The 27,546-nt window shown below is 50.3% G+C and overlaps 2 protein-coding genes across 11 annotated transcripts; one reads left to right on the plus strand and one right to left on the minus strand.

Annotated features, from left to right (window-relative positions):
- The first annotated feature begins 55 nt into the window (after nucleotides 1-55).
- On the plus strand, nucleotides 56-10,783 carry hnrnph1l (heterogeneous nuclear ribonucleoprotein H1, like). 9 transcript variants are annotated; one of them, XM_088604856.1, is made up of 13 exons: nucleotides 56-164; nucleotides 1,554-1,672; nucleotides 1,918-2,073; nucleotides 2,196-2,339; nucleotides 2,943-3,081; nucleotides 4,872-5,050; nucleotides 5,499-5,582; nucleotides 5,817-5,929; nucleotides 6,487-6,622; nucleotides 6,859-6,942; nucleotides 7,572-7,661; nucleotides 8,968-9,204; nucleotides 9,980-10,783. In XM_088604856.1, exons 2-12 carry the CDS (start codon nucleotides 1,588-1,590, stop codon nucleotides 9,174-9,176), a joined length of 1,419 nt encoding a protein of 472 aa, XP_088460982.1. In that variant the 5' UTR covers nucleotides 56-164; nucleotides 1,554-1,587; the 3' UTR covers nucleotides 9,177-9,204; nucleotides 9,980-10,783. The 9 variants fall into 9 exon arrangements, with proteins under 9 accessions (XP_088460982.1, XP_088460983.1, XP_088460981.1 ...); XM_088604857.1 differs by having other exon boundaries at nucleotides 5,499-5,573; nucleotides 7,572-7,670; XM_088604855.1 differs by having other exon boundaries at nucleotides 56-161; nucleotides 1,552-1,672; nucleotides 7,572-7,670.
- Nucleotides 10,784-10,869: 86 nt separating this feature from the next.
- rufy1 (RUN and FYVE domain containing 1) lies at nucleotides 10,870-26,744 on the minus strand. Of its 2 annotated transcripts, XM_088604852.1 has the most exons (18): nucleotides 26,276-26,741; nucleotides 23,689-23,859; nucleotides 22,455-22,572; nucleotides 21,450-21,551; nucleotides 20,594-20,717; nucleotides 19,509-19,567; nucleotides 18,475-18,540; nucleotides 17,976-18,045; nucleotides 17,509-17,610; nucleotides 17,152-17,268; nucleotides 16,243-16,410; nucleotides 15,950-16,047; nucleotides 15,575-15,694; nucleotides 14,538-14,667; nucleotides 13,737-13,831; nucleotides 13,560-13,608; nucleotides 12,972-13,049; nucleotides 10,870-12,834 (listed from the first exon to the last, which is right to left on the minus strand). In XM_088604852.1, exons 1-18 carry the CDS (start codon nucleotides 26,571-26,573, stop codon nucleotides 12,694-12,696), a joined length of 2,106 nt encoding a protein of 701 aa, XP_088460978.1. In that variant the 5' UTR covers nucleotides 26,574-26,741; the 3' UTR covers nucleotides 10,870-12,693. The 2 variants fall into 2 exon arrangements, with proteins under 2 accessions (XP_088460978.1, XP_088460979.1); XM_088604853.1 differs by lacking the exon at nucleotides 17,152-17,268 and having other exon boundaries at nucleotides 26,276-26,744.
- Between the last annotated feature and the right edge of the window lie 802 nt (nucleotides 26,745-27,546).

The raw sequence follows: 27,546 nt of genomic DNA on the forward strand, positions 1-27,546 counted from the left end.
TCACACACACCCCTCCCCCCGGACGTGTCCGTGCGTCCTACGTCACCCGTCCTGCCCAAGTGCCGCGCCGCGCAGTCTCGCGCTCGGGTCAGTTTAACGCAGGCGCGAGGAGCTAGGGGAGTGTAGCCACGCTTGTGGAAGCCGGAGGTTTGGAAAAAAAAAAGGTAATAATAATACTAGTATTCGACGGAGAACTGAGGTATTTTTTTGTTGAAGTAACTCATTAAGAAGCTTAAGCTCTTCGTGACGCTCGTTCTGCGCGTTGTGTCCCGCCTGTGAGGGTATTTGCTGGGCCCGGGTCTCCGGCCGGCGCGGCGCGGCCTGCGGTTCCTTTTGTCTGGGTCTCCGAGCGGGCGAGCGAGGCCGCCCGCGGATTTATTCGACAGAGCCGGCGCTGCCTGGCCCGGGAGCCCGCCCGTGGGGCGGATTTCGGTGGTGAGAGAGCGCCCGGGTCGAGTAATCCCTCCCGATCGGGTGGTATCTGCCCTGCCAGTGCGGCGGCTGGCGCGGTGTCCGTGGATCTAAGATGTCGGCGCTGGGAGCCAGATGGCCTACCGCCCCGTCGGCCCGCCCGCAGCACCGCGGAGCCGGCGTGGTCCCGCACGGGTACTCGGGGTGTCTGAGGCAGCGCTGCCCTTCCACAACCCTGTTAGGAGCGAGGATACCGGCCTCGGTTTGTAATCGGCGGGGCTGCCTTTATAGAGCAACCGGCTTCAGAGACCGGATGAAGACGCCGTGCTGTGTTCTGTTCTCCCATCCCCCCTCCCTCTGATGCTTATCCGGGAATTGTCTGCTTTCAGAGGTTGAATTTTCTCTCCGGCGCGCCGTGCATGAACCCCATGCGGAAGCCTGGGCCCGGTTCGGGGGCCCCGGTGCGGCTCGGCTCGGTTCCGTGGCCCGAGGGCACCGAGTGCTCCTGGCGCGAATCGCGTGTCCGGGGGTGTTGCACGTTATCTCGGTGTAACTAGTTTTAATCGTCGCAAAGAGTAGCACAGCCTCGCTGTGCTCTGTGGAATTCGCCAAAAAGTGTAAAGATTAATAGTTTATTCGCTTGTTGGAACCGGCCAAAAACGCACAAAACTTTTTTTTGGGGGGGGTGGTCAGAGCTACCTCTCCTTTGGAGAAATGCGGCATCTCCGAGTTGGTGAACGGGGAAGCGGTTCACGTCACTTTACTGGTTTGATCGAAACGTACCGAGCGACGCGAAGAGGAAACCGAAAGCGTTGTGAAAACTCTGAAACCTGCGGTTTCCTGTTCTGTCCTTGGCTAAGTTGTCGCATGTTGTAAAACACCTCTCTGTGCCGTGACTGTGGCAGTGTTGAGCCGCTGAAGCCGAGTCAGTGTGTACTTCAGGAACGGTAGTGTAACTGATAAGAGAGCCGCGTTCAAAACAGCAGTATTGACCGGTGTGTTTTTCCTGCGGTGTGATCCTTGAACCGTGCCTCGGGGCATGTCGCGGCGGGGTTCAGGGTAGGAGCCCGAGGTGTGGGCTCCATGCGCACGCAGGTGGGGGGGTCTCCTCTCTCGGTTGAAACTGCATGTGTGTGTTTCAGACAGCGCTGCACAGACACCGTCTCGGAGCGAGCCATGGCTGAAGGCGAGGGATTCGTGGTGCGCGTTCGGGGGCTGCCCTGGTCGTGCTCGGTCGAAGAGGTCCAGAGGTTTTTCTCAGGTAAGAAGTCTCTACCAGTTCAGTTTTTCTCCTCTTTATTCCTTTGGGTATATTATCCTGGATAAAGGCATCGCTGTAATGCGATTATTCCACAGTACAGTGACAGTCTTAAAGCATTACTGCATCTGAATAGGTCGGGCACTTCAAATACAAAATTTAGGAAAATTTAAGCGCCTTTTGTGGTTTGCATGGTTCGTAGGCCTGCTGCCACCTGTGTGTTTCATAAGAGAACGCCTCCCTTTCAGATTGCAAAATTGCGAACGATTCGAATGGCATCCACTTCACCTACACCAGAGAGGGCAGGCCAAGTGGAGAAGCGTTTGTAGAGCTGGAGACGGATGAGGACTTGAAAATTGCCGTTAAGAAAGATAGGGAGACGATGGGACACAGATACGTTGAAGGTAAGGGGCCGCGTTTCATCTTTTTCGTCATAGACTGAAATATGAACATGGTTTGGGGCTCAAATACGGAACCGCATCGTAAGATATTTTTCTAATGGGTTGGTAACTTTTTCACATTTCAGTGTTCAAATCAAATAATGTTGAAATGGACTGGGTTCTGAAACACACTGGTCCCAACTGCCCTGAGTCTGCTGGGGATGGACTGGTGCGACTCAGAGGGCTTCCCTTTGGCTGCAGCAAAGAAGAAATAGTTCAGTTTTTCTCAGGTGCGTTACATGCAGTTTCTTTTTTAGCCTCGCGACCTTTTGTGTATTTTGAATGTTTTCCGTTTTATGCAGCTTCTAATACCGCATGTGGTTATACTCCGTTAGAGAGAACATGTTTGTAATATTGCAGCGTTTGTTGTAAGCATTTTCATTGTTTAACCCCCCCCCATCGATTTTAAATGTAAAAGTGGGTCTTGAGGGAACGATCCAAAAAGCTCCATCCAGTGGGTGAGTTTGCAGCCTGTGTTCGGAGAGCTGTTCCTCTGGCCGTTTCTTTTTGGATCCCTTGTGCGGGCCCGTTTCCTGCAGGCCATCAGTTTCCTGCTTGATCTACACCTGGCGGCTCAAGTTTTAACACTGGAGGGTCCGTTTTCTCTTTAAATGTCCGGGAGTTTTAGGCAAGCCACCTGCAGGGGGGGGGTAATGAGGAGCCCTATTAAATGTTCTTCCGTGTGGGCTTGTGTGCTGTACCTCATTTTCGTTATGTCCCAATGCAGTTATCGTCCGAGAGCGTCTGGTATGTATGATGCATTAAGTAAACGTTGTGATTGGGCATGTGATTTAATATGTCCCCTGCTGGGGTTATTTGTCCTTGGGTTGAAGGGTTGGAAATCGTGCCAAATGGGATAACATTGCCGGTGGACTTCCAGGGGAGGAGTACGGGGGAGGCCTTCGTGCAGTTTGCTTCACAGGATATAGCTGAAAAGGCTCTAAAGAAACACAAGGAAAGAATAGGGCACAGGTGGGGATGGATGGTTGGATGGCTAAGTCGCTTTTCTTATGGTATACATTCAAAATCACTGGAACACACACACAGACACAAACAAGATATTCACAGCCTTTTGTGGGAGAAAGTCCAAGATATTCTTTTTTTTTTCCCCACAAACAAGCCATACTTAATATTTCTTTTACCTAGAGCTGAGCAGTAGATTGAATTTTAACACGTGTAGGACAGATCTGAGCATGGAGTGTCGTTCTTTCAATGTTTACCATCTCCTGATGGTGATTTAGAGCTACACAGCATGTGAGGAACTTGCTGAAATAACCAGACAGGCAAATGTTTTCCTCCTTTAAAAGACTAATCTGCAGCTCTGAATCTGTATATTCCTTAAAGCTAAACTGTGATCCCCCTCACAAGTCCTCAATTACTCAGGCAGTGTAACATTCATCTTCATGCCATTTTTTTGCATTGAGTTTGATGTACGGGAATGAGGTTTGGACAGGTGTCGTATGTTAGTTTGGCCTGGTTCTGTGAAGCCCATGTCCCTTAGAGCAGTTCCATTTGGCCCTAGTGATGATGGGAGTGTGATGGAGCTGTACTGTCAGCAGTGCCCACAAGAGGGTGCTCACTGCTTTAAGGAGAAGGTCAGCCACTGTGTGCTCTTTGCGCAGAATGCTTCCCTCCTCATCCCGTTTGAACGTGCACCACAGTTTCCTCTCTGTGGTGCCGTTTTTACGATGGCTGTGTGGAGAAGCCATTTTACGATGGTGTAGCCTGTGCTCAGGGCATGTAGGACAGAAACACTGTTTGTTTCTGTAAAGATTTTATAGTTAAATGTTCTCTAATATTACTTGGGCAAAAGACATATCACACATGTGTTTTGTTGTTGCCAGTTAATTTGCCACCAAGGGGTTTCACATCGGGGTTGTTTGTATGGATAAATGAACTCGAGAAATTCTGTTTCAGCCTTAGTGATTGACTGATGTGGTCAAACATATGCTTTTGTTCTACTTGATTAATGTTTCACGCAATGCCCGACGGTGTAATATCTGTTGTATTGGCATAAACGTGAACATTACAAGAGTATGTACTGTTGCACTGCCTGAGTAACTGCAAGCTCCTGATGTGGGAGTAGTGAGGATAGTGTGATGTTCCACTCCAAGTAAAAGCCAGCGATGGTGATGCTCAGCACTGTCTTGACATGACATAATCTCAGGGACACACAATTCACAATGACTGCTGCATCAAGCAATGGGACAGCCTGGACCCTGCTACTAGAGGTAACATGTGGACTGGGCAAGTGTGTACTGCACCTGGTGTAACATCTCTGTACTGGTTCAAGTGTAGGATGCAATAGTCACTAAGGGAGTATGGCATTGATATAACATGCAAAAGATGATGCTTAGGATTTCCAGGTAACCATAAGAAAAGTCTTATTTTTTTATTGCAAAACCTTCAAATCTTATTCAAAACAATGCCAAGATATGACACCTTAAAGAGATTTGTTTGCAGAGTCAGTGTAATTCTGACTTTGCACGTCCTGCACTCCTTGAGAAGTAAATTCTAATTCATGTAAAATCTTTAAAGTGCCTTTCAAAACCAGGATTGAAAGGAATTTTTTTGCACCTTTTAATTCCAAGAAGGCTGTGCACAAAAATTACTCTCTTAAAGACAGAAGACTTTAAAGATTTTTAAAATACATTCCTGTTAAATGTTGGCATTCATAATTTTGGACTTTTGTGACCATAGTGTAAAGACTCTGCCCCTTGCTTGTTGCTAAATGCCCACTAATTTGTCTTGTGCGGTCTTAGGTATATTGAGATTTTCAAGAGCAGCCGGGCGGAGGTCCGTACCCACTATGAGCCTCCGCGCAAGGCCATGGGCATGCAGCGCCCTGGGCCCTACGACCGGCCGGGGGGCGGGAGGGGCTACACCAACATGGGCCGCGGCGGCTCGTTCGACCGGATGCGCCGGGGAGGCTACGGCGGCGGTAAGCGGCTGTTTCACGGGAAAGCGCTCCCGTTTTTCCCAGAGGATAGTCGGCCTCCGGGGGGGTGGGGGTGGTGGTTCAGTTCCGGGGTGGCACGGCGGCGGAGAGCTGCTCTTGCACAGCGCTGCATGGTGCAGGGGCTCGTTGTGCCTCGGCTTCTCGTGAAGGCGTAAGTCATTCTGATTTTTGCGTTGGCGTGAGCGCCTGTAGTGTCGTGGCCAGGGTTTCAACAGCTGGGAATCTCAATGGTGGAATCTCCCGCACTGCCTTGTTTTTCCAGGGGCTGGTTGTTGGTAGTTAGAACAGGTGCTTAGAATTGGATCGGCTAAACATTTGCTTAACAAGGCTTCTGTGCCTTTTGTAATGCTAACATTACTGTTGCAAGTGTTTTGACGGCTGGTATCTAGACCAGTATTTTTTTTTAAAGCTGATGACTCTTGTTTTTCAGGCTATGGTAGTTATGATGACTACAATGGATACAGTGATGGCTATGGTTTTGGCTCCGACCAGCGGTTTGGACGAGGTACTGAAGGCATGTTAAACCTTTTTTACTATATTCATGCCTTTGGTTACCACTAATAGTCAAGACTTCTCAGTTGTTCTGCTTAGACTCGCAGGCTACAGCCTTTTTTTTTAATTAAACCGAGGGGGTGCTAGGCAGATGGTTTGTAGGACCACGAGAGGAGGTTTTCTTGTTTTTTCCTGATGATTTGTGAAGGCACCTGGGACTCTTCCATAATCTTCCTCTCCTTCCTCTTTTTTGTAGGGGTGTCGGACGGCCGCTATGGCGATGGGAGTTCCACATTCCAGAGCACGACGGGCCACTGCGTGCACATGAGGGGTCTGCCCTACAGGGCCACAGAGACCGACATCTACAACGTAGGTGCCTGTCCTCGGCGACGGGGAACACGGCAGGCCGGCTCTTCTGTCAGTCTGTTCTCGGGTTTAGGGGTGTACAGCTGATGCACTCCTGTGCTGTCATTTATTTTCCCGTATTAAGGATGGGGAAACAAGACTCGGATTTGGGCTCATCTTTTCTAGTTAACCTCAATGTAGAACTGCAAGGTTAAAATAGCGAAATGCTTTTTGCCGCTGCCATTCGTTTTGAGTCAAAATGCAGGTTTTGAGATTAGTCAGCACTGGAAGCTTTCTCACCTTAACATCGCAGGCCCCTCTACAGAACCTCAAAGTATCGCCCAGTCGTTATCCCCTCTGCAGTTAGAGACATCTTTTCTCATCTTGCTCTGAGGTGTCGGTCCTAGATTGTGGGTGCCTGAGGAGGAAGCACAGCTCATTAACCCTTCAGTTTTGAGTGTAATGAAATGGAGTGTGGATTCTTTTGTGTACTCGTGTTATCATGTTGTTTCGGGAAATCTTGGGTTGGAGCTGGAAGTGTGAAAGGTGAAGCTCATCGTTCCTTCCTCTCTCCTTCCCAGTTTTTTTCCCCGCTGAACCCAGTGAGAGTTCACATCGAGATTGGCCCGGATGGCCGAGTGACAGGAGAGGCTGATGTGGAGTTTGCAACACATGAGGATGCTGTGGCTGCCATGTCTAAAGACAAAGCAAACATGCGTAAGTCTGCCAGGTTGTGCCTCAGCATTGTCAGAGCAGAAACCACTGAAATATATTAAATATTTTAGTTTATGATGTTTAAACCCTTCAGTTTTTGGACTAGTGTATTATGATGGTAGCTAATTTCCCTTTACTGGAATACTTTGTAAAGTGTGTGAAATGAGTGCAAGTGGGGGTATTATTAGTTCTGCAGATAACCCTGTCCATTGACTTCCTTCTGTGTTTTCCTCTTTCAGAACACCGCTATGTAGAGCTGTTCCTGAATTCCACAGCTGGGGGTAATAATGGAGCTTATGGAAGCCAGATGATGGGGGCAATGGGTAAGTTGTTCTGCACCGTCTCCCTGCGTGTTCATCCTTTGGGGAAAAAAAAAACGCTGACCAATTAAATGTTAAAATACGAGCTGTGCAAATCGTTTGACTAATTTCAGTTTTATTCTGTACTTATACTCTCACAAAGTATGATTTGGCCGTTGTAACAAGTGTTGTTTGTGGAACGTACTGCATTTGGAGTTCTTTACACCTGGATTTGCAGAAGCCATTTGAGTCAAATACCTTGATTAAGGGTCCTGAGCCCAAACCAGTTTTCCACACTGCTGGACTTGAAGACTTTATCAGCCCTCAACCTTCTCATCATACACTCCTTCCACTCAGTCCTTCTTGTGCTTTTGCAAATCTTTGCAGTACTTCGCATTGTTAAATCTTACAGGCATCTTCCTGTTTCAGAATCTTACCAGGGTTATCCTTTAATGTCCTGTTTCAGTTTCATTGTTGACTGTTCCCTTTAGCTTTGGACCCCTTAAGAATTTTGCTGCTGGTCAGTTGTGGTTTTGTGTAGACAGAACGGTTTGTTTTTACCACCGTGACTTTCTGAGACTCGGTCAGCGCAGGGGGAAGGACGGTCAGAGCACCGTGCCGTTCACTAACGACGGACTGCTCTTCCTCTGCAGCAAACCAGTCTACTTACGGCCCCAGTAACCAGCAGATGGGCGGCGGATACACAGGGGGCTACAGCAGCCAAGCAAGTATTGGCGGCTACGGTGAGTACAGTGAGTGTCGACTCTCTTCTTCTTTGGGGCGGGGATGGGGTCGAGTTAGAAACATACAGCTCATGTAAAAGCAGTTACTAGTAGGTAGAGCAAGTTCGGTTCACAGGTCAAAACAGAGCCATGTGTACTGTACTGTTGTACTTAAAGGAGTAATTTCGTTTTTTATCATCCAGCATTTAAGATCTGGTTTTAAAAATCCTTCGCCCACCCACACCTGAACATCAGGCTAGCTTTGACTAGGTTTCTGGGATGTGCAATGTCCAGTATCTGTTGTGAGGCTCTGCGGTCAGTGGCAGATGCCCAGTGCGGTCAACCCCCGCACCTGTGAGGCTGTTCCACGTTTGTACTCGTGCTAATGATGAGTGCTTCGTTATAAACAGGCTTGGCAGGATTCTTTTCGCTGTCATTGTTACGGATATCCGTGCTTGCTGGGAAGCGAGTCTGCAAGTTCAAATTTGAGCATTGGTTGGAAGTAATTGGGGCATTGAAGTTTTGTTGGAAAAAAAGACTCCCGTAAGATTCCTGTTCTCCTCTTTTCTGTTAGAACACTTAATGTGCCATTAGTTACAGTCGAGATCATCTGTTCATGTAGTTTATGCACAGGTATTTTAACACTTTAATTGCCCCAATCACAGATAACTCTTAATTATCCGAATGGGTTATTTTCTTGAAATGAATTAAAATGTTTTTATCATGTGTTCACTGGTGGATGTGTAAACCCATTATTTCTTTCAGTTTTTATTTTGATGTTTTTCACAAGCTTTTGGTCACTTATTTGGCATAAGGTCAGATCTGTTATCTGTGATCTGTAATTCTAGATTGTCATGGGTGAGAAGTGTTCATTTGCACCAGACTGCAACCATGTGTGATGCCTTGAAAAGAAAAAATGGGTGAAATGTCCCCAGTCCTTCTTGTGTAACAGTAACAGCAGTCATAAATATCTGGAACCAGGAGAATAGTCTTAGTTGCAAATAGACACCTGCTTAAGGCAAGAGTTTTACAGACATTTAGCTTTCTTTACTTTTTTGCCCCCTGTCTTACGTATTGTTGGGACCATAATGTGCCAGCATAGCAATGGAAATGTTTGCATGAGGAAAAGAAACAGTTACTGGTGATTGCATCCTCCCAAGCCTAGTTATAAAGGAGTACTCTGGTGACTAAGGGGCAGTACACACTGAGCACAGACCTGTGCATGCTGAGTGTGTTTTGGCCATGTACGTCTAAATTGAAAAGTTATTTTGGAGGTACACAAACCTTTCCTTCTGTGCTACCGCTTTGCAACTTCTCTCAAATGCAGGCCTGGACATTAAACATATCTATGACGTAGCGTGCCATAAAAACGAACCTTCCGTCGAAAGCTATTGGCCGGCAAATCCACAACAACATGATTGGTCCGCTATCCTAACGTCAGCCGGAACAAACACATTGCAGGAAGCAAATCCGGGGACGACTCAAATGCAACATCCTATTACAGTGATTGCACAAAAACGCCCTTCTCATATCTAAGAGCAGAACTGCACCATTACCTCAGACGGCAAGTGTTTTCCCATTGCTCGTTTCTATGGGAGTTTTCAGCCCCCTGTTTTTTTTTTTTACAACATTTAGTTGTCTGTTTAGTTTTGCCATAACTGCATTTCTTAATTGTTTAACCCAGATGTTATCTGTAATGCTTTGCCCTGATTTCCCTCTCCCCCGTTATCCTGGGAGTTCTAGTTTCTCGCTCCTGCTCGATTTTGGTTTTCCTCTAGCAAAACAAGCAGTGACCCAGTAGGTTTTCTGGGAGTCTTGAGTGCTGGTTTTCAAAGTGTAATGACTGATCTGGAGAAACCGCTAACCGCAGGATGCGCTGCACAGCTCCTCACCCTTGAGTGCCATAACCCTGCGGGCGTTGTGGGTGTCCTCAAAGAAACTTGAGAAATCTGCAGAATTGGTCCAAATAGAGCTCTTAATGAGCGGAAAGACAAGACACCAGGGTCCTTCAAGGAGGAGAGCTGTGAAGACGGGTCCTGCACCAGTCTGTTTTGCAGCCCTTACCATTTCATGCGCTCCTGAAATTGCCAGATGCACTTGCATTCCCAGTTAAGATTGCCCCAGACTTATGCAGGGCTGGACCCCTAACTTGTGGCATTTGATGCCTGTCTAGAAATCCCTGTGTCCCCCAGATTGTAAAAAGCACTAAAGTATATCTAGTAAGCTATTCTGATAGGATGCGTACTTCATGGGGCGAGTGTGATTTCTCTTCTGCGAGGAAACCGTGCAGCGCCAGGGGCTCGGAGAATCCTGAAGCTCCCGTTTTGTTCTCCTGTTAGGTAATCAAAGTGGGATGAGCAGCAGCTACTACGGAAGTGGAAACCGCGGCTCCATGGGGATGAACGGGATGGGCGGAATGTCGAACAGCATGAACATGAGCGGAGGGTGGGGAATGTAACCCCTCCGTGGGTGTTGGGAAGGGGGGGGGTGGGGATCCTGTACAAATTTAATTTTCTACTTAAACATGGAGACTTTGGAGCTGCAATAACAGATTAGTTGGTTTGCTTTCTGGACGTGGAGATCGGGGTTGTCAAATCACTGAAATGTTATTTCCAGGTTGGTAGACGGTCTAGACAAACAGCCCCTGGGATGTCACTCTCAGACCTGTGTGTATGATTTTTGATTTCCTTCTCTTCTCTTCCGTTTGTATGTACTTTTTAAGTTGCTGTAGAGAATTTTCTCCGTAAACAGAAAGGCCAGAGGCCTGAACTAGGGTCTAGAGTGAGCGCAATTTGAGAAGCTGTTCCTTATGTTGTTTTTTTGAATGCATGAACCAACATGCTTTTGTAAATATGATGAAGATATGACTGCTGTTTTCAGTTCTGAAGCTGCAAGGATTTCCAGCCATTTCCATTTTCCTGAGGTCTAAGACCTTGCATTGGTGTGAACCTGGGTTTTTATATTGTCGAAGAGCATGTTTGAGTTGCTTTTTTTAAAATTAGTGGAAGTTACCTTACAACGCAATACAAAGCAACATTTTAAACCTTTTCTTTTGTGATGGAAGTACGATTCTATTGCATTGTGATCCTTTGTTTGTGATTCTGTATTGCGCAGAATAAATAAACTTGTTACACTGTGGTTAACTTGGACTGAGTGTTGTTTTTTGAGAGTTGGCACGGGCAGCTGTGCTTTAAATGCATCACCACTACAAATAGAAGTTCACACTGTATTACATAAAGGCATTTATTAAATCCTGAACAGGTTGCTGAACAAACATGATATAAAACATCTAGATACAAAAGTAGTCAAAGCATGCCTAACATTTGAGAAGATGGCTTAAATTAGTCTTACGACTATTCTCAACAAGCCTGCTACAGCTATCCATTAAAAAGCTTGCAACTGATATGTGTAATTTACATAATAGACACTTTAGATTGAAAAGGAAAGGTTTCCCCTTAATCCCTGGATCAATATATAATTTCTCACTTAAAGCAGCTCAATTGGGGTTTATGGTTGGGTAAAGTTGCAGAAAAATTCATCTACTTGGTGAAAGCTGCATTGGCATAAGACTGACATTAATAAAATTCAGAAATTTAGATTTCTGCTCCCTTTTGTACTACTGGAAAACTAGCATAGACTAAAATGCATTTCTGCTGAATTTGCAGACTTCATATGGCTGTACTATGAGCATCAATTTAAATAGTTAAGCATAGTCTGGAGCACTTAAAAGTAGCTTGATAGGGAACATTACCTGAACTTTAAAAGCATTTTGTTGTCAAGGTTTCTGTAGTTCCAAAGTAGGAAAGGAGGAAGCCCTTGCAATCGATGGGGTAAAACATAAAAATACATCCAGTACTAATGATGTTGGACAATGAACCCAAAGCTGAATGAATTTCAGAATTGGACTGACTTTCTAATTTTTTTAAAAGTCCTGCAGGAACTTTTATTATAGGTTTGCACTTGTAAAACCTTAGCAAGCTGGGTGACAGCACTTCTGATTATCAGAGTAGAACCATCAGTTTCTGACCTGCAACCCACTCTCCAAAGAGCCAGTAGGTGGAATGAGGATGTAGAGCTACTGTACTATTATGCTGTAACAGGAAACTCAGGCATCGGGTGCTGAATGAGATCTGAAGGAGGTCGAGGACATGACTCACCTACATGGCAATACCTGGTTCTCTACAGTCTCTAATGTCCCAAGTTTCTTTTGGTTCACTTGTGAGTGACTTTTTACCCACTTCGAGAGATCTCATTCAGGAACAGGCTCCTTCTCTATCTCCCCACTCATTCCACCACCTGTTTTAAACCTCAACTCCCACCACCAGATTAAATCAAAAAGAAAATTAAAATGGATTTAGTCAATTGTGTTCTAAATTGTCAAAGCACAAACATTACAAACTCAAAAGTTTATACTTATGTAAATTTGTCTTGTAATGCAACCTAGATTACAATAGCAGTTTCAGTTGGACTCAGGTGGGTATTTGCTTATTAGTCTGAGCCTCACCATAGCTCAGCAGCTCAATCCAGATTCCCACAGACCTTCACCTACAAGCTTTCTGAAGATGAAGGGGTCAGTTTTCTTTCGCAGAATTATATTAGACTCCGCCTTGTACATCAACAGAAACCAGATCACTGAGAGGCTGCTCCTGTAGTTCTACAGCTCAGCTTTCAAATATGAAACAAAATATTTAAAAGCCGTGTTTTATGATACAGATTATTTTTTAAGTGAAGGCACAGTAACTGCATAAGTGATAAGAATATTTAACAGTCAGATTCCCAAGTTAATGACATTCAGAATGCACACTATGATGTTTAAGTGCAGTGTGTGGCAGGAAAAACCTAAATAAAAAGCAAGATGCAAATGAAACTGGCGACTGCTCATCAGAAGTCAAATACTGTAAACTTCTGTACTTCAGTCGTTAGACAAAGTACATCTACCTACTTAAGCTCATATTGTTAGTTCTCCCAGTTGTAATCAAGAGGTATAAACCACATGTTCTTGAGATTCCTGTACAAGAAACACAGAGGGGATGTGCACAGGTGCCCGCGGCGGTCAGGAGCCCGTAGAGCACCTCTGCAGCAGCAGCGTGTGGCAGGCGTCACACACGCGCACGGGGCGGGGGTAGGAGGGCAAGGCCAGCTCATTGCTGGAGCAGCTGCTGCAGTAGATGTCTCCGCAGTTCCGGCAGTGATGCTGCGGAGGAAAAGATCCTTTTTTAATACAAAAGGAAGCAAGTTATGCCAATCAAGCAAGTTTTTTTTAAGTCTGAAGACAGGAGTGCCTGTGCTGCTCTTGCAGGTGTTTGCTCCCTGGGGGTGGGGCCAACTCACCTTTCGGCGGGAAATGGAAAACTCCTTCTGGCACTGTTTGCACTGTGTAGCTTCATCATCCTTTAACCAAGCTTGGCCCTGCAAGACCAAACACAATGTTGCTGTTCTCCATCCAGTGCAACAGCCCTGCCAGCACTGCACTCAATGAGCCAAGTGAAAAGGTTCATTCTAAACGTGCTCTGCGCTGGGGGGAAAGATATACCCGACACTGCAGAGCAATCACACTGAGCAGTATTATCAACACGAACCCTATATACGTTTGAAAGGCGTTTCTAAACTTAAAACAACCGTTATTTTAACATGGAAGTGTGGAAATGGAAATGTTTGGGTGCGAAGCATCAACCGTTTGTTTTCTTTTAAGAAAGGCCCCTTCGTAAGAAAACTAATTTCCAAGATCCGGCTGACCTGCGCTGCGCCTTCTTGCACGCCTGTGATCTCCCCGACTCCACTGGCCCCTGCCGTTTGCAAGAAGGGCTGAAGGGCACAGCTTTCCCTCCCCCCCCGCCTGGCAGGGCCCGCGCGTCTCTCAACACACTACAGCATTAGCGGAACAAGGAGGAAGATGCTGCCGAGATGAGGTCTGCATACCTTCAGTGCTTTGTTGACTTCCTTGAAGTCCTCCATCTTTAATTTAGACCTAAAGACAGGAGCAAGAGCACAGTCAAATCACCAGCCCAGGAGCCTGTTGGGAAGGTGGAGATCAGGACAGGCGCGCTGGCGGCGGGGACCAGCCTGTGGGGGCGCGTGGGAAGGCGGGGTACCCACTGGCTGAGGTGGAGCCCCATCTCCTGCAGGGCCTGCTCCTGCTCCTCACACGTCTTCTGCAGCTGCTGCTTCTCCCTCCTCATCTCCAGCAGCTCCTGCACGAAGCCAACAGCCCGTCACCCTCACTCCCATCACCCTGCGGGCTCGCACACTGTCCAGGACAAGCCTGATCACACATTACAGCCATTTCACTAACCTTCTTCACAACGGTCATTAAAAGCATGGGTGATCGCTCTTAAAAATCAGACGTTTCTCCCAAATAGTTTCAGCTGTACAGTTAATGTTGGAATGAAGTTAACTGTTTGAAACGCTGAATGCCCTGAAAAGATTTAGTCATGAATGGATGAATCTGTGTATTACTGAAGGGTTTATACCAGGTAAGTTGGAAAGGGCAGCAAATCTAGTCTGTGTTTGCAGGACACCAAGCCCAGGAAGATCATGAAAGGGACAGGCGAAGCCCTTCCCTGGTACCCCCTCTGAGACTTGTGTCTTGTGACTTGCCCATCTCCCACCAGGCCCCACCCTCCCAGACACGCCCATCGCCCACCAGGCCCCACCCTCCCAGACTCCGCCCATCTCCCACCAGACCCCACCCTCCCAAACTCCGCCCAGGCCCCACCCATCTCCGGCCAGGCCCCACCCTCCCAGACTCCCCCATCTCCTGCCAGGCCCCACCCACACTCCGCCCAGCCCCACCCAGACCCCAGCCAGCCCCCGCCCAGCCCCAATCCTCTGCTGCCTCCTGGTGGAGAGGCCTGAAGTTCTCCTGGCTGGCCGGCGCAGGCGGAGGTGCTCACTGACCTTCTGCAGGCCGTCCAGCTGCTGCAGCTGCGTGCGGAGCTGTGTGCTGGTGTCCTTCTCCCTCTGCAGCTCCCTCTGCAGGCCCTGCCGCTGCTCCTTCTCACTCTTCAGCTCCGACTCCAGCCCCAGTCTGAGAGGAGAGAGCGTACAGTCTGCCGGGGACAGTAGACACAGCTGGCGCAACACAACCCAGCCTGTGCTTTATTTCCCCACTCACTCCAAACGCCAAGACAAGGACACTATATGGCTGCCCATCCCATAATTCCCCTCCAGTCTACGGCAAGCCAACGAACCCAAGAGACACAACCGAGAACCTGCAGCGTGCCTGGCTCTTGGCAGACCAGCAGCTCCTTTGATTTCCTGCAGCCTCCCAAAGCTCACAAGAGACCGTGAGACGTTTCCACTCCTGTGCGATACAGTATCATCAGATGTTTAATAACGGCCGTTACACTATAAACCGCATGGAACACGCATCACTTTTCATCCCAAACTATCCCAGGAGGAGACCCGCTTTGTGCAACACTGAAACGCAGCCCCAGGAGAAGCTGCTTCACCAACAAATTTTAGGGAGGCCAGATTGGGATTTACTTAGAACACAAGTTATAACATCCCTACCATTTCAAAGATGTGCCACGGGACTTTTAAAGACTAAGTACTCAGGACCTCGTTGAACATCTCATCCAAAAGGGCAGCACCATCCCATAGTGCCTGTCCTGGGATACTGCTCTAGTGGGAAGAGCACCACCTACAGGCTCACAGTTTCCGTGGAGGTCTCCCATCCCGGGACCGGTGCGGCCCAGCTGGACTGGCTCCTGACATCAGGCCAGGCAGTGGACACGCTTCTAGCCCCCGGCTGGCGCTGCAGTGCTCTGCTGCCCTTCCTGATGGAGGGATTCGGGCTCTTTCACTTCTCGCGACCTTCCGAAGCCCAGAACGGACAGCAACGCCTGCAGGGTCTGCACTGCGCCTACGCTCCCGAGGCCTCCGTGAGGCGCTGCGCCCGGGGGTGCCCGCGGAGACGACGCCGGCCTCCTTACCGCAGCCGGTCCAGGTCCGCCAGCTGCCGCTGCAGCGCGTCCACGCGGCCCTCCAGCTCCAGCCGGGCGCTGCGCTGCTGCTCGTCCGCCTGCCTCCGCGCCGCCTCCGAGCTTTGCAGCCTGTGGGCGAGAGCGGCCGGTCTGGGTCACTGCAGCCCTGGGGCGCACGGCTGCTTCAGGGTTACAGAGCGCTGTGGCAGCTCCGGGGTCCAGGATCTGGGGTGGCTGCAGCACTCCAGGGCCCAGGGGGGCCTTGCAGGTGGCTCAGGATTCAGACTCAAACGCAGGCTCATCTCTGGACACCCTGCCGCCTCCCGGGACTCGCTCCGGCCTCCCCTGACTGACCCCACCCTGCTGCGCCTGCCCTCACATTACCTCTCCTCCATCTGCTGCATGGTGGAGACCATCTGGTTCATCTTCTCCTCCAGCTGGGCCGCCTCCTCGCCCTTCCTCTGCACCTCCTGACCGGTATTCTGGGGGGAGACAAGACACAGGGGATGACACGGGTCTGCAGAGACACGTGCTGGTCAGAGCACCCCTGCCCACTGTGACCTGCACCCCGGGAGTCCGGGCACGGACAGCCACCATGCCGGAGCTCGGGGAGCGCAGCAGGCTGGTGGCATGGTCCAAGCAGGCGGGGTGCAATAAGAAAAATAAGGGAAGGGTACCTGCGCCTTGTGGAACATCTGCAGGTTGAGGGTCTTGACCTGGTCCAGCTGCTGCCTCAGAGCCACCAGGGTGTCCTGCTTCTCATGGGTGTCCTTCTCTAGCAGCTTCATGGCCACCTCCATCTCCTGCTTCAGCCCCACCTGCAGCTGCAGCTCCTTCTCCAGCTCCTGCACACGCACAGACACACGGTCAGAGGTCGGGGGTCAGACCAGGGCACAAGAAGGCCACCGCAGCCGACCCCAGATCGAAAGTTGCGTCCGTACCGAGAGACCAACGGACCACCAAGCCCAGGGTGAAAAGGGGGAAGAGGGTTTTATCTGGGTAGTACAACTTCAAAAGGACAGGAGGAAACCTGCCCATGGAAACAGGAATGGAAGTGAAAAACAGATGAGATAAAAACTGGAGGCACCTCTGTAGAGGTGAGGGGGGCATTGTGAGACACAGCATTATGAGTCAGGGTTTCCAAGGAGGCAAAAAAATTGCAATGATTCAGGGGAAATATGCTATTTAAACTCTGACCTGTTCACGTCAATCTTAGTAGAAGAACTGTCTGCTTCACTTATATACGGTCAAAGCAAATGTCTTCAGATGGTTCTGGTGTCATAAATGCCATGTAATTTCCCGTAACTCCCAGCTGAGTTTTCCCCAAGTGTTTTCAGACTAAACTTCTGCTCCGTGTGGAAGCTGGCTCAAGAAGAGCACTCCGAGGATTCCTCACAGGGAAAGCCACAGGTCAACCAAAGCTCGCAAGGCGGACCGAACGTCTCCGAGTGCCACGCTTCACTTCCTCTCCAGGTGTGAGGCAGCTCCTTCAGGGTGACCACACTGCTCGCAGTCAGGCAATCTCCGGCACACTGCCCCTTTCTACTCGGCTCTCCGACCACGAGGCGGAGGGGTGCGAGGCTGACCTGGCGAATCCTGCGCTCCTCCTTGTACTGTTTCCACACCTCGTTGTACATCTCGTCCAGGCCCTGTCGCGACTGGCGGTAAGTCTGCAGCTCCACCTCGCTGTCCTGCCTCGTCACCTGCGAACACGGCCGCCCAGCCACAAGCGGTCAGCGGTCGGGCCGGCGAGTCTGGGAGACCGCGCGGGCGGACGAGCGGTCAGCGGTCGGGCCGGCGAGTCTGGGAGACCGCGCGGGCGGACGAGCGGTCAGCGGTCGGGCCGGCGAGTCTGGGAGACCGCGCGGGCGGACGAGCGGTCAGCGGTCGGGCCGGCGAGTCTGGGAGACCGCGCGGGCGGACGAGCGGCGGGCGTCACTCACCTCCACCTTCCTCTCACTGCTCTGTCTGATGGTTTCATTCTCCTGCTTCAGCTGCTCCTGCTCCTCCCCGAGCGCGTGGATCCTGTCCGTCGCTGCGGTCAGCTAAGAACGAGCAGGACACCCCGCGTCACCATGCCGAATTCTGGCCCCAGCAGTGACGGGACTCTTCTGAACCCCACTCGCACGGCCCAAGCAGACACCCTACTACTTTCAAAGCAACCAGGAACTGGGGACTCAAAACCCCTTATTTATTCTTCACACAGGACCACTCCTGCACAGAAAGAATGTGCCGTTTCTAACTGTCCTGTCATGAAAGCTTGATGACAGGAACGGACAGATTAACATCTCTAGCTATTGGATGAACTGATATGACTTTCCCTTTTTTCCCCCCCACACTTTTTCCTTTCACTACTACTACCTGCACCAGTCCGTGCAGGAGTGGGCACTTGAACACTTGCTGCCCTCACCTCCTCTATGAGCTTGGAGTTGGTCTTCTCCAGCGAGTCCATCTTGGCTTGCAGGTCCGTCACCGTGCAGCTGCAGAAAGGTCCAGGCATTACTGACGCCCACCCACTCCAAAGTCTCGTTTTCATTCAGGGTGTTATTTTTCATACTCTAAAAAAGACTGCACCACACTGCTTCCATGCTCTGCAGCAGAGCGAAGTTTCAAAATATGAAATAACATGAACACAAATGAACACCGAGAAAGCCTGCAGTCGTTAGGATAAGAAAATATTTTGGGGATATTATAGTCTCTGAGCTGTGGGTTGCCTTAATCAGCATCTCTAAACCTTCCCTGTGTGCTTGAGTGTGTGTGACCTGGGAGAGAAACTGCTCGTTAGAGAAGGGTCCTGTGTCTAGGCCAAACTCCCCTCTGCACAATCAGACCTCCCCCAAGTTCCCACTTGATTCAGCTGATGAACCGCCGCCCCTCGGCGCACAGTGTGGAGACACAGGGAGGCCTACCTCAAGTGCCGATTCAACTCTTCAATGTAGTGCTTCTGGTCCAGAATGGCTGTGATTTTTCCATCTCTGAAAAAGCACAAACAAAATCTTTAGATGGGTCATCTGCTTTTCTCTGCTGCTCTGTCCCATTTGTGTTTCATTATCTCAGCGCCACCGGTGTCAAAGGTCATCCTCAACCCCTTTTCTTTTTGTACATTAGAATTGCTCATCATCGTTTGGTTACACCCTCTGAGTCCAGAACAGCCAGCTAAGAGTTTTTCAAACCTTGGCTCTCTGATGCCTCACAAGAAGAATGAGGAACAAGGAAGTTTCGACACTCTTCCAGCTCATCCATCTTTGAGCCACTAGTGTTTGAACACGTCTCAGGCGCATCAATCGGCACTGATTGGAGGAGAGGAGTGCTCCTCACCACCTGTCAGAATGACTCAGGCATCACCAAGAGATCCGAGTGGCTGATCCCAACACTAACAGCTGGAGCAGCGCTCGGCTACTGGGAGAGCCCTTGTTACAGCCAGCTGGTGACATGACCCAGTCTCGAACCCGAGCTCAGCCTGCATTTGTTTGTATCTGGTTTGCGTAGGGGTGTTACCCCAGTGTCCCGGCCAAATTTCCCGCTGGCCTTTCCCAATCCTTTTAATTGGAGGTGGTGGTGGAGGGGAGTCCCCCTTGCCTGTAAAGCGCTTTGAGTGGAACGTCCAGAAAAGCGCAGTATAAATGTAAGGAAATATTACTTCATTCTTTTCTTAAAATCAGAAAGGAAAGAAGAAACATGTTTTTCAGCCTTGGAGGTCAAAGCACAAGGAGCCCCTCCTCGGGAAGCCGACGCCCTGCGGGACGCCCCCTGCGTGACGCCCCCTGCGTGAGTGACGCCCTGCGTGAGTGACGCCCTGCGTGACGCCCCCTGCGTGAGTGACGCCCTGCGGTGTTTCACGATCCGGTCGGCTGAACACAAGTTACACAGAGCAGAAGGACAGAACGGCGAGAGCAGCCGGGGAACAGGAAGCCGCCTGCCGCGGGCCCCTCGGGTCACTTACTCCCTCTGGCTCTCGCTCTGCGGGTCCTTCAGGTACAGCGAGAAGTCGATCACCCCCACCTGCAACAGCAACAGCAGGCACAGGCGTCGGACATCAGCGGCACACGGGGCAGCTGGAGCCCCGCCCCCCGACAGGGCAGCTGGAGCCCCGCCCCCCGACAGGGCAGCTGGAGCCCCGCCCCCCGACAGGGCAGCTGGAGCCCCGCCCTTCAGTCACTGGCATTACAAAAGGGCCACAAATCACTGATCGCTCCAGCTGGAACTGCACTGTATTCTGCTCCGAGCCGCCCCTGTTCTCTGTTGCACAGGAAAATGTATTTTAGCACCTAACAACTCGGCAACGCAAGCCAGGACCCACGACAGCAGCAGATCTCTTCTAGGCAGGACAATGATGCCATGCATTAGTGCTGCCCCACCAGTCTGAACGGTGTAATAACAGAAGATTTGGGCCGAATTCCAGGCGTTTTCTAATGCAGGACACTACTGGCGTGGAGCGCACACGCAGCAGAGATTCCCCAGCTCTCGGCAGGAGATTGCAGGAGTGGGTTTTCAAAGGGCACAGTGGTGCTCATCTCCGTCACCCGGCACATTGGAAGCAGTGAACTCTGCCTTGACTGAGCTGTGTTTCCGGCACAGAGCGGCCTTCACCACAGTACGCTGCCCTGCCTCACTGGAACCCTGACGGGGCGTCCCGCTCTCTGGGGGTGAGAGCTCGCCTGCCCTGCGGTGTCCTTGCACCTTGTGCTTCCGGGTCAGCCTCTGGATTTTCACAAGCCTCAGCGGGAATAAGCAGCTTCCCGATTCCAGAGGGATGTCCGAGTGACCCCCACACGCTGGTGTGAGCACCACCCAGGTTCCACCTCCTGAGCCCCGTCAACGGGCGGCAGAAGCTGGGCAGCCCAGGCGCTCCTGGGGTGACTGAGGATCAAGCAAGGACCCATGTCAGCGGAGCAAGGAGAGGACCTCTGCAGCCGTACGCGTTTCGGGAGGTTAAGGTCCCCACAGGCAGGGGGGACCAAGGAGAGAGGCTGGAAGTTTGGGCAGGACCCGTAAGAAAGAGCCCTGTGGCCCAGGAAGCAAGCGCACCTGCGAGTCCAGGTCCTCCCCCTTCAGGCAGAGGTTGGCGTCGATGACGTTGAGCCCCACCAGCATCCCCACGATCACCGAACCCTCCTCCTCCAGCAGCAGTGCGCCGGGCTCGTAGAACTCGCTGCACAGACACACACACGCAGCCCTGAGAGCCCTTCTCCTGCCCCTACAGACACGCCGGCGCACTGCGCCAGCACAAACAGACTGGCTGGACGTCTCAGGACTGGAACTGCAAGGCTATTTTTATATTTCGGGGTTAGACCGAATCGGCACTGATGAGTGCATTTCAGACCGCAATGAAAGTGAAATGTACACAATCGCATGTTAAACTCCAACTTACATCACAATATAGACCAAATTTCCAGATATGCGCAGCGCCATGTGCTGCGATTTAGAATGAGGCAACAAATCTTCTGGTGATGTGACTCAGCCTTATTACATTGTAAACAAGGCGGTTTTGCTGACAAATACTTACTTCAGTACTTCCTGCTTTTCTATTAACGTCCAACTCTGCATACAGACCATGTTGGAACATTTCTGCAGTGAAATATCTGCTGCACAACCTGTACATCTCAGTACATTAGTCATTGCAGAAACTAGTGAGCAGGAAGGGCTGCCTCACGCCGCAATTCGTGGGAACTCGAAGACGAGTTTGTGACAACATGGCGACTTACAGTACTTTCACAAAGTTTATGAATTCTGAAGTAAGAACAAATTTGTGATTTTTTTTTAAATAATGTCAATGGATTCATTTTGTTACCAACCTCTAATAACCCATCTGAGAAATTGGGACTGCAGTTCCCCTTTAAAGATAAGGAGCAGAAATCTGAACTAATTCTGAGACTGGGCTCACCTCAGGAGGTCCTTGTGATCCAGCAGAGCCTTCAGGTAGTCGGCCATTTTCTTCTGCATGAGCGCCAGGCAGAGCCAGGCCCGGGCCCTGCCCACAAACGTCCTGGGACAGATGGGCACAGCGTAAGTCACACCCGGCTACCACAGGTCTGCCCAGCACATCTAACGCTGGGACTTGTTTCCTAGAAATGCAATGGGCTTACAACAGGACACAACTGGAAGCGGTCTTTCCACCTTTTTGTAACCGATGCCTTTTCATGGTGGCCACGAGCTCAGACAGACATGGAAAACGCAAGAGGGAAGCACGATGTGACAAAGCACAAAGGGCGATCAAGTTAAACTGTAACAGGGAAATGATTGTCACTAAACAATACTCATTTTTATACTGGTTGACTCAGCATGCATTTTTATACAAGAATCTGCTTTATTCTTCAATAGGGGGCAGCTCGCTCTGCCCTGCTCCATAACACGCTCGCTACTGCCAGGGCTTTGGTTTCTTAGCCGATTATTCGCAGAAACAACAGAGCAATGACGAGGCTGGTTGCAATGCAGCGCTGCAGTGGAATAAGCACTGCGTCAGGGTAGTCTACTGTACAATCACCGGCGACTCGTCTGCTCAATTCCTCTCCCTCCTGTTCCAGTTCCTAGCCCACAGGTGAAATCACACAGCCGCCCAGTTAAATCTTTTGCTTTTCTTTCTTCAGCAGCTGGGAGGGGACTGGACTTCAAGCAACCCGCGCACCTTTACTAGGGCCACCTGAAATCAGCATCAGGTGTTAGGAACTGGACTGGGTTTAAAGGGAAGAAGCGAGCAGCTCCTGAGAGCCGAGCTGAAGAGGGGAGCGGACAGCGCGCCGACAGGGAGCAGGCAGCCTGTCTCCGTCAGCGCGAGCCGCAGGTGCCACTGACAGCCACCGGCTGGAATCCTGCCCGGCTTGCTACGTGCTTCCTGCTCCTAATCCTACCGTGCCCACAAGCTTCAAGACCGGAGAGCCGGAATACGCACTTCAGCCCCGGCAAATCTCTGGCGCTGATGGCAATGTCAGCCGACTCCGGGCACAGCTTCTCCACCAGCTCCAGGGGACCCCAGATGGACTTGTTCTGCCCGATGAAGGGTTTCCTGGCTGGCAGGGGGAGAGCAGAGCGAGAGTCAGACTAAAGGGGTTAAAACGCCTCGCTCCCTCGTTCTGCTTTAACCGTGATCCAGGGAATTCCCTACCAAATCGCTCATTTTCTTTCCAAGAGAAAAAATAATCATTTTCAGTAAAAGTTCCAACATTAGATTAACATAAGCAGGCACCAGCGGGGTAGGAGCAGTAAAGCATGAACTGACAACACACAGTAATTGGTCAACCATGCATGTACTTTGACTTCCATGCAAAGAAATTAGGAGCAATATGGCTCATTTCCCCAAAACACAATCTGTACTGTCACACAAACACAAACACCGGTCGGTACTTCCTGCTTTTCCATTAACATCTCCTGAGAAGGGGCTGATGTTTCCCTCATCCTTGTGCTTCACTGCAGCGACACACTCATCATCTTCACTCTGTTTCATGCCGGACCAGAGACAGTGCTGCCAGCCCTGGGGGATACCCCCCGTGTCTACTCTGGGGCTGGGGCTGTGTGTAAGCGCCCTGAAGAAAGAGTGGCTTGTTCAAGGGCAGGCAAGCTGGCCACGGGCCAGGGACTCGAGTCTTTGTTCTCCTGGCTTTTTCAAAGTGGCAATTAGGCAATAAAAATCCTAAATATGAGGCAGCAACAGGCCTGCCGAAGCAGCAGAACTGGTTATTCATTGTCGTGGTGAATCACTAAAATTCCTATCAAGTCAAACTCCCAAAGGAACTTCAAAGGCTATAGATCAAGCAGGAAAATAGAGCAATTGTAGACACAAACTGCTTGACCCTGACCTGGACATGAGACCACTCCTTTCAAAGTGTGGAAAACTGCTTGCAAAAGAGACAGAAAAAAATCAGACTGGCTGAACTGGCATGACTTCACTGCAAGCGGACCTCCAGCATGAACGAGCCAGATGAATACAATATTGTATTCATGCATCTGGGCCTCTGAAGAATGTGCCACCAGAACCCAGGGGGCAAAGCTACTTGAAAGGGAGCTGTAAACGACCGCTGTGCATCAGAGCCGGTGCACCTCCGCGTGGACATCGGTGAGGAAGGGCCATGCTGACCGCCCTCGGGCAGACCGGGCTGGGCAGAGGAGGGTTCTGGCCGGGCTCTCACCTCGCAGGCCGTGCTTGAGGCAGTGCTCCAGCACCACGAAGAACTGCTGCAGGGGGGGGTAGTCCGAGTCGAGGGAGCGGCCCAGGCTCAGCGCCGACTGGATCAGCACCTTCACGCTCAGCTTCATCATGTTCAGCAGGTTGCTCCGCTCCACCGCCAGGGCGTTCCTGCCTGCGGAGGAAACACCATCGCACACCTCTCACAACGCAGCCCGCTGCGCACAGGGCAAGGAGCCCACAGCTCCTTCTTGACAGTTCATTTATCTTGCTAAGCACTACAGCCTGGTACGAAGACATGTGCTGGTTTGGTTCGTCTCCTGTTCTCCACCCCTCTGCGTTCGCGTCTAATAAAAGAGCAACTGTCATAATAAGAAATAAACATCTGCAAAGAATGAGCTGCACAGAATACAGAGCAGAGTTACTTTCTTCACAGAAATCTTAAGTGGAACTGAAATGTTCAGAGGTCAGCGAGTGACGCACCCCGCACGGGTACAGATACAGTCGTCAGCGTGTGACACATGGGGAGCTGGTTGGTGGCAGTGTCAGAACTGGACTCTTGGTCACTGCAGGACACGGAAGGAAGGGAACTGCAGATGCCCACCACTTTGAGACGGGAACTGCTGCTTTTATGGGCGATGGGAAAAAAAACTCTCCTGACTGAACAGCGTCATACGACCTGAAAATAAAAGCTTCCTATGTGAACTAGATTTCGACAAAACCTCACTTAAGCAATACTGAAATTAAAACCCACACAGAGCTGGCGACACAAATTCTGTAAATACGTGAACCCTCGGAAGGATTGTCTCTTTATACACAGAAATAGTTGTCAGTCAGAAGCAGAAGCATAATCTCATTACTGGGGTCTAGAAAGTCCAAAATATAATGAGACATATTATAAAACCAAACAAATAATATTTGTCCCAACACTCATAAGTTTTTAAAGCCTCTCAGTATTGCACAACAAAAACCTCTCCTCTGAACTAAGATGGCTAATCTCCGTTTAGCAGAAGTAGATCACACGTTTCCTGGTAGAAGAACGCAATCTACCGTCTACCAGAGAAAGACATTATTTCTTTTTTTTTATCTGAATTTGAAAAGCAAACTGAAAGGAACTAAATTTCATTCATCCATCGGACACATTCCATACTGTTATTCTGTCTCTTTTCTGGTTCTGCTCCAAACTTGCTACAAAGAGATGAAGAACTCACATTCTCGCCATGTTAAGACCTAGAATGGTCTACTACCTCATGATGGGAATCAGTCGCCCCCGTTAACAATGCAGCTACGCGTGTGTGGCTCTGCACCTGTGCAGCTTGAGCTTAACTGGCGAACTGGACGGCCTTCAAGCACGCAGACAGAGCGCAGCACTGTGCCTTTCAAGCTCAGACGTTCTCCCGCAGGCAGATGAGCAACACACCCTTCGTCTCGGGGCTGAGCCGATCACAAGGAGCATCGCCTTTACAAACTCCAGTGTGCGACTCCAGCGGCTCACAAGAGCCTTTCACTCTCCACGGTAGTGAGATTCACATCGCTAACCACCCGACACCTCCACATCTGGGGCGTTTAAGGACACAGGGAACAGTCACGGTCAGCCTTTCAGACCGGAGACGAGCGTCACACTGCAGATCCAGCACACATCCACAGCCATGCTCCGACACTCTGCCAGCACTTTCATTACTTCCAGCCCTTCCCAGCGCAGCTCCTGGCCGCCGGATGAGCCAGCATTGAGGGCGACTGTAGCCTATAGACCTGCGTTTGACTAAACCAGCAGTAGGGACCGTCACCCCGGTTTGAGACCATTAAACCACGTCACTGCCAACGAAAAGGAATTTGCTGGTAGTTCTACTGGGGACTACCTGAAGTCAGAACCACTGCACTGTATGCTCCTCAGCCCTAAACCTGCCAGACTGTCCTGTAAAACATGTGCCTGGAAATATCATGGAAAAAACCTGAAATGAGATCTGGAAAAGAGGAACTGTGACCATCACACGCCCTTGCAGTCACACCTCACTGTGTCATGACTTGAGCAGTGAGCAGCGATGCATGAGCTCCACTGAAACGTCTTTCTTGAAACTGCCTGCACCGGAGCGGTGAGCGTGACTTGATTTCCCGACCACTGGGAAACTTTCAGGACGCGTAAAACCGATCGCACCATGTAGGCGTGCGCATTATTCAGGAGCCTTGAATCCTGAGGTTCCGTTGCGAGAAAAGCGCACTCTGCCCCTGCGTGGCCCGAACACGCGGGGTGCGCGGGCAGGTCCGCGGCTCGTGCCCTCGCAGCGCCACGGCTGCAGACGCGCTGACGTCAACGAGTGAGCTTACCTGCGCAGGTACATCCGGACACACAACAACCGCACGGGCGACGTGCCGAAAAGAAGACAGAAGCACAGAAAATCAGAGCAGGGAGCTACTTTACTCCGGCAGGGCAAGCTCCACCACCAAAGTTTCATCGGGTCGGCCAGCTGAAGTTTTTAGCTAGACAGGTGTCCGGCGATTCGGTGCAGTAACTAAAACGCAACTTTCACCGAAGGCGAGCAAGACGCAACGTCTGCGTTTCGCGCACAGAATGAAGCAACAGTTGGGAATACCTGGTTTAGGAGTGTGCCCGTCATTGCTGGCCGGGTGCGGCTTGGATGACAGCACCCCAGCAGCAGACGCGGCCCCTCTCAGAGCGCTGCTGTGGCTGACGGTACTGGACAGGCTCTCCGTCGCCCTCCTGGCCAGCGACAAAATCGGAGCCGACCAGCCGCCGTCCGGCGGGGGCTTCTCTTTCTGCTCCTCCTGAGGGCTGCCGACTGCGCTCTCCGGTACACCTTCCAAAACTTCGAAGTCCTCCTTATCCTGGCCCCCCGCTCCGGTGTCAACACACCTGGCGTCTGCCTCCATCTTCAAAACATGTGACGCCAGGCCGAAGCAAACGAGCTAAGGGGGGGCAGCGAGCAGACCTGAGCAATCGAACCCCGCTGGCTCGTCAGCTGGGGCTGATCCGTGGTCTCGAGAGCTCCGAATTCTGGCTCGCGCTCTGTCGGGTGGGAGCAGCGCTCGCGCCTCCGTCTTGGTGGGGGGGGAGGGTTCACACACACGTCACACACACGTCACAAGGTGCAAAAGCACAGATCAATCATCTAATAAACTCATAATAATTCCTGGGGAGGACACAGCCAACAAGATACAAGACACACAGAAAAAAAACGTCATGTCAAGACTTATCGTATGACACAGAAACAATAGGTATGGCAAATGTTAAAGCGCGCATTTAAAAAAGAGAAATAAATTGGGATGTTAAATGAATAAACAAAGATTGCACGAGAAAGTCACCCATGAAGCTATATACTGATCCGAACGGCACAGTTTCAATTTAACACGCAACACAGAAAGTGGGATTAACGACATGTTCCTAATATGCGGAGGTCACTGTGGCTGTGGACATGATTAGGGTATTAGACAAGATTCAGAGAATGCATAGCGACACGGCAACTTAGGTTAAAAATAAAAAGTTAATGGTCAATGACAGCACGTTAGCAAAAACCAAAGACCCCAGGAAAGAGGGCTGAAATAATGGACCTGCTTTAAGACTTGATTCCAGCTGAGAATATTGATGATTGTCTAATAATAGCGGTGTAGAGTTCCAGATTCAGCGGCTCTGTACTGTGACCTGTCGCCTCCAGGAGAGGCTCTGTGTTTCTGATGCAGGGTTATTTCCAGTCTGTTGATTGGAACAAGGAAACATATCAGGTAAAGACGGTCCACTAGGCCGCGCAAGAGGACTAAAAATGTCATTAATTTACGCATTAGAGCTGCCCCCTTCTGCCCCGTTATTTTTCTTATATTTAAATAAAATAATTATAAGTGCTTCTGA

Source organism: Lepisosteus platostomus, chromosome 13 (assembly GCF_059453375.1).
Source record: "Lepisosteus platostomus isolate fLepPlt1 chromosome 13, fLepPlt1.hap1, whole genome shotgun sequence".
In the NCBI taxonomy this organism is placed as follows: Eukaryota; Metazoa; Chordata; class Actinopteri; order Semionotiformes; family Lepisosteidae; genus Lepisosteus; species Lepisosteus platostomus.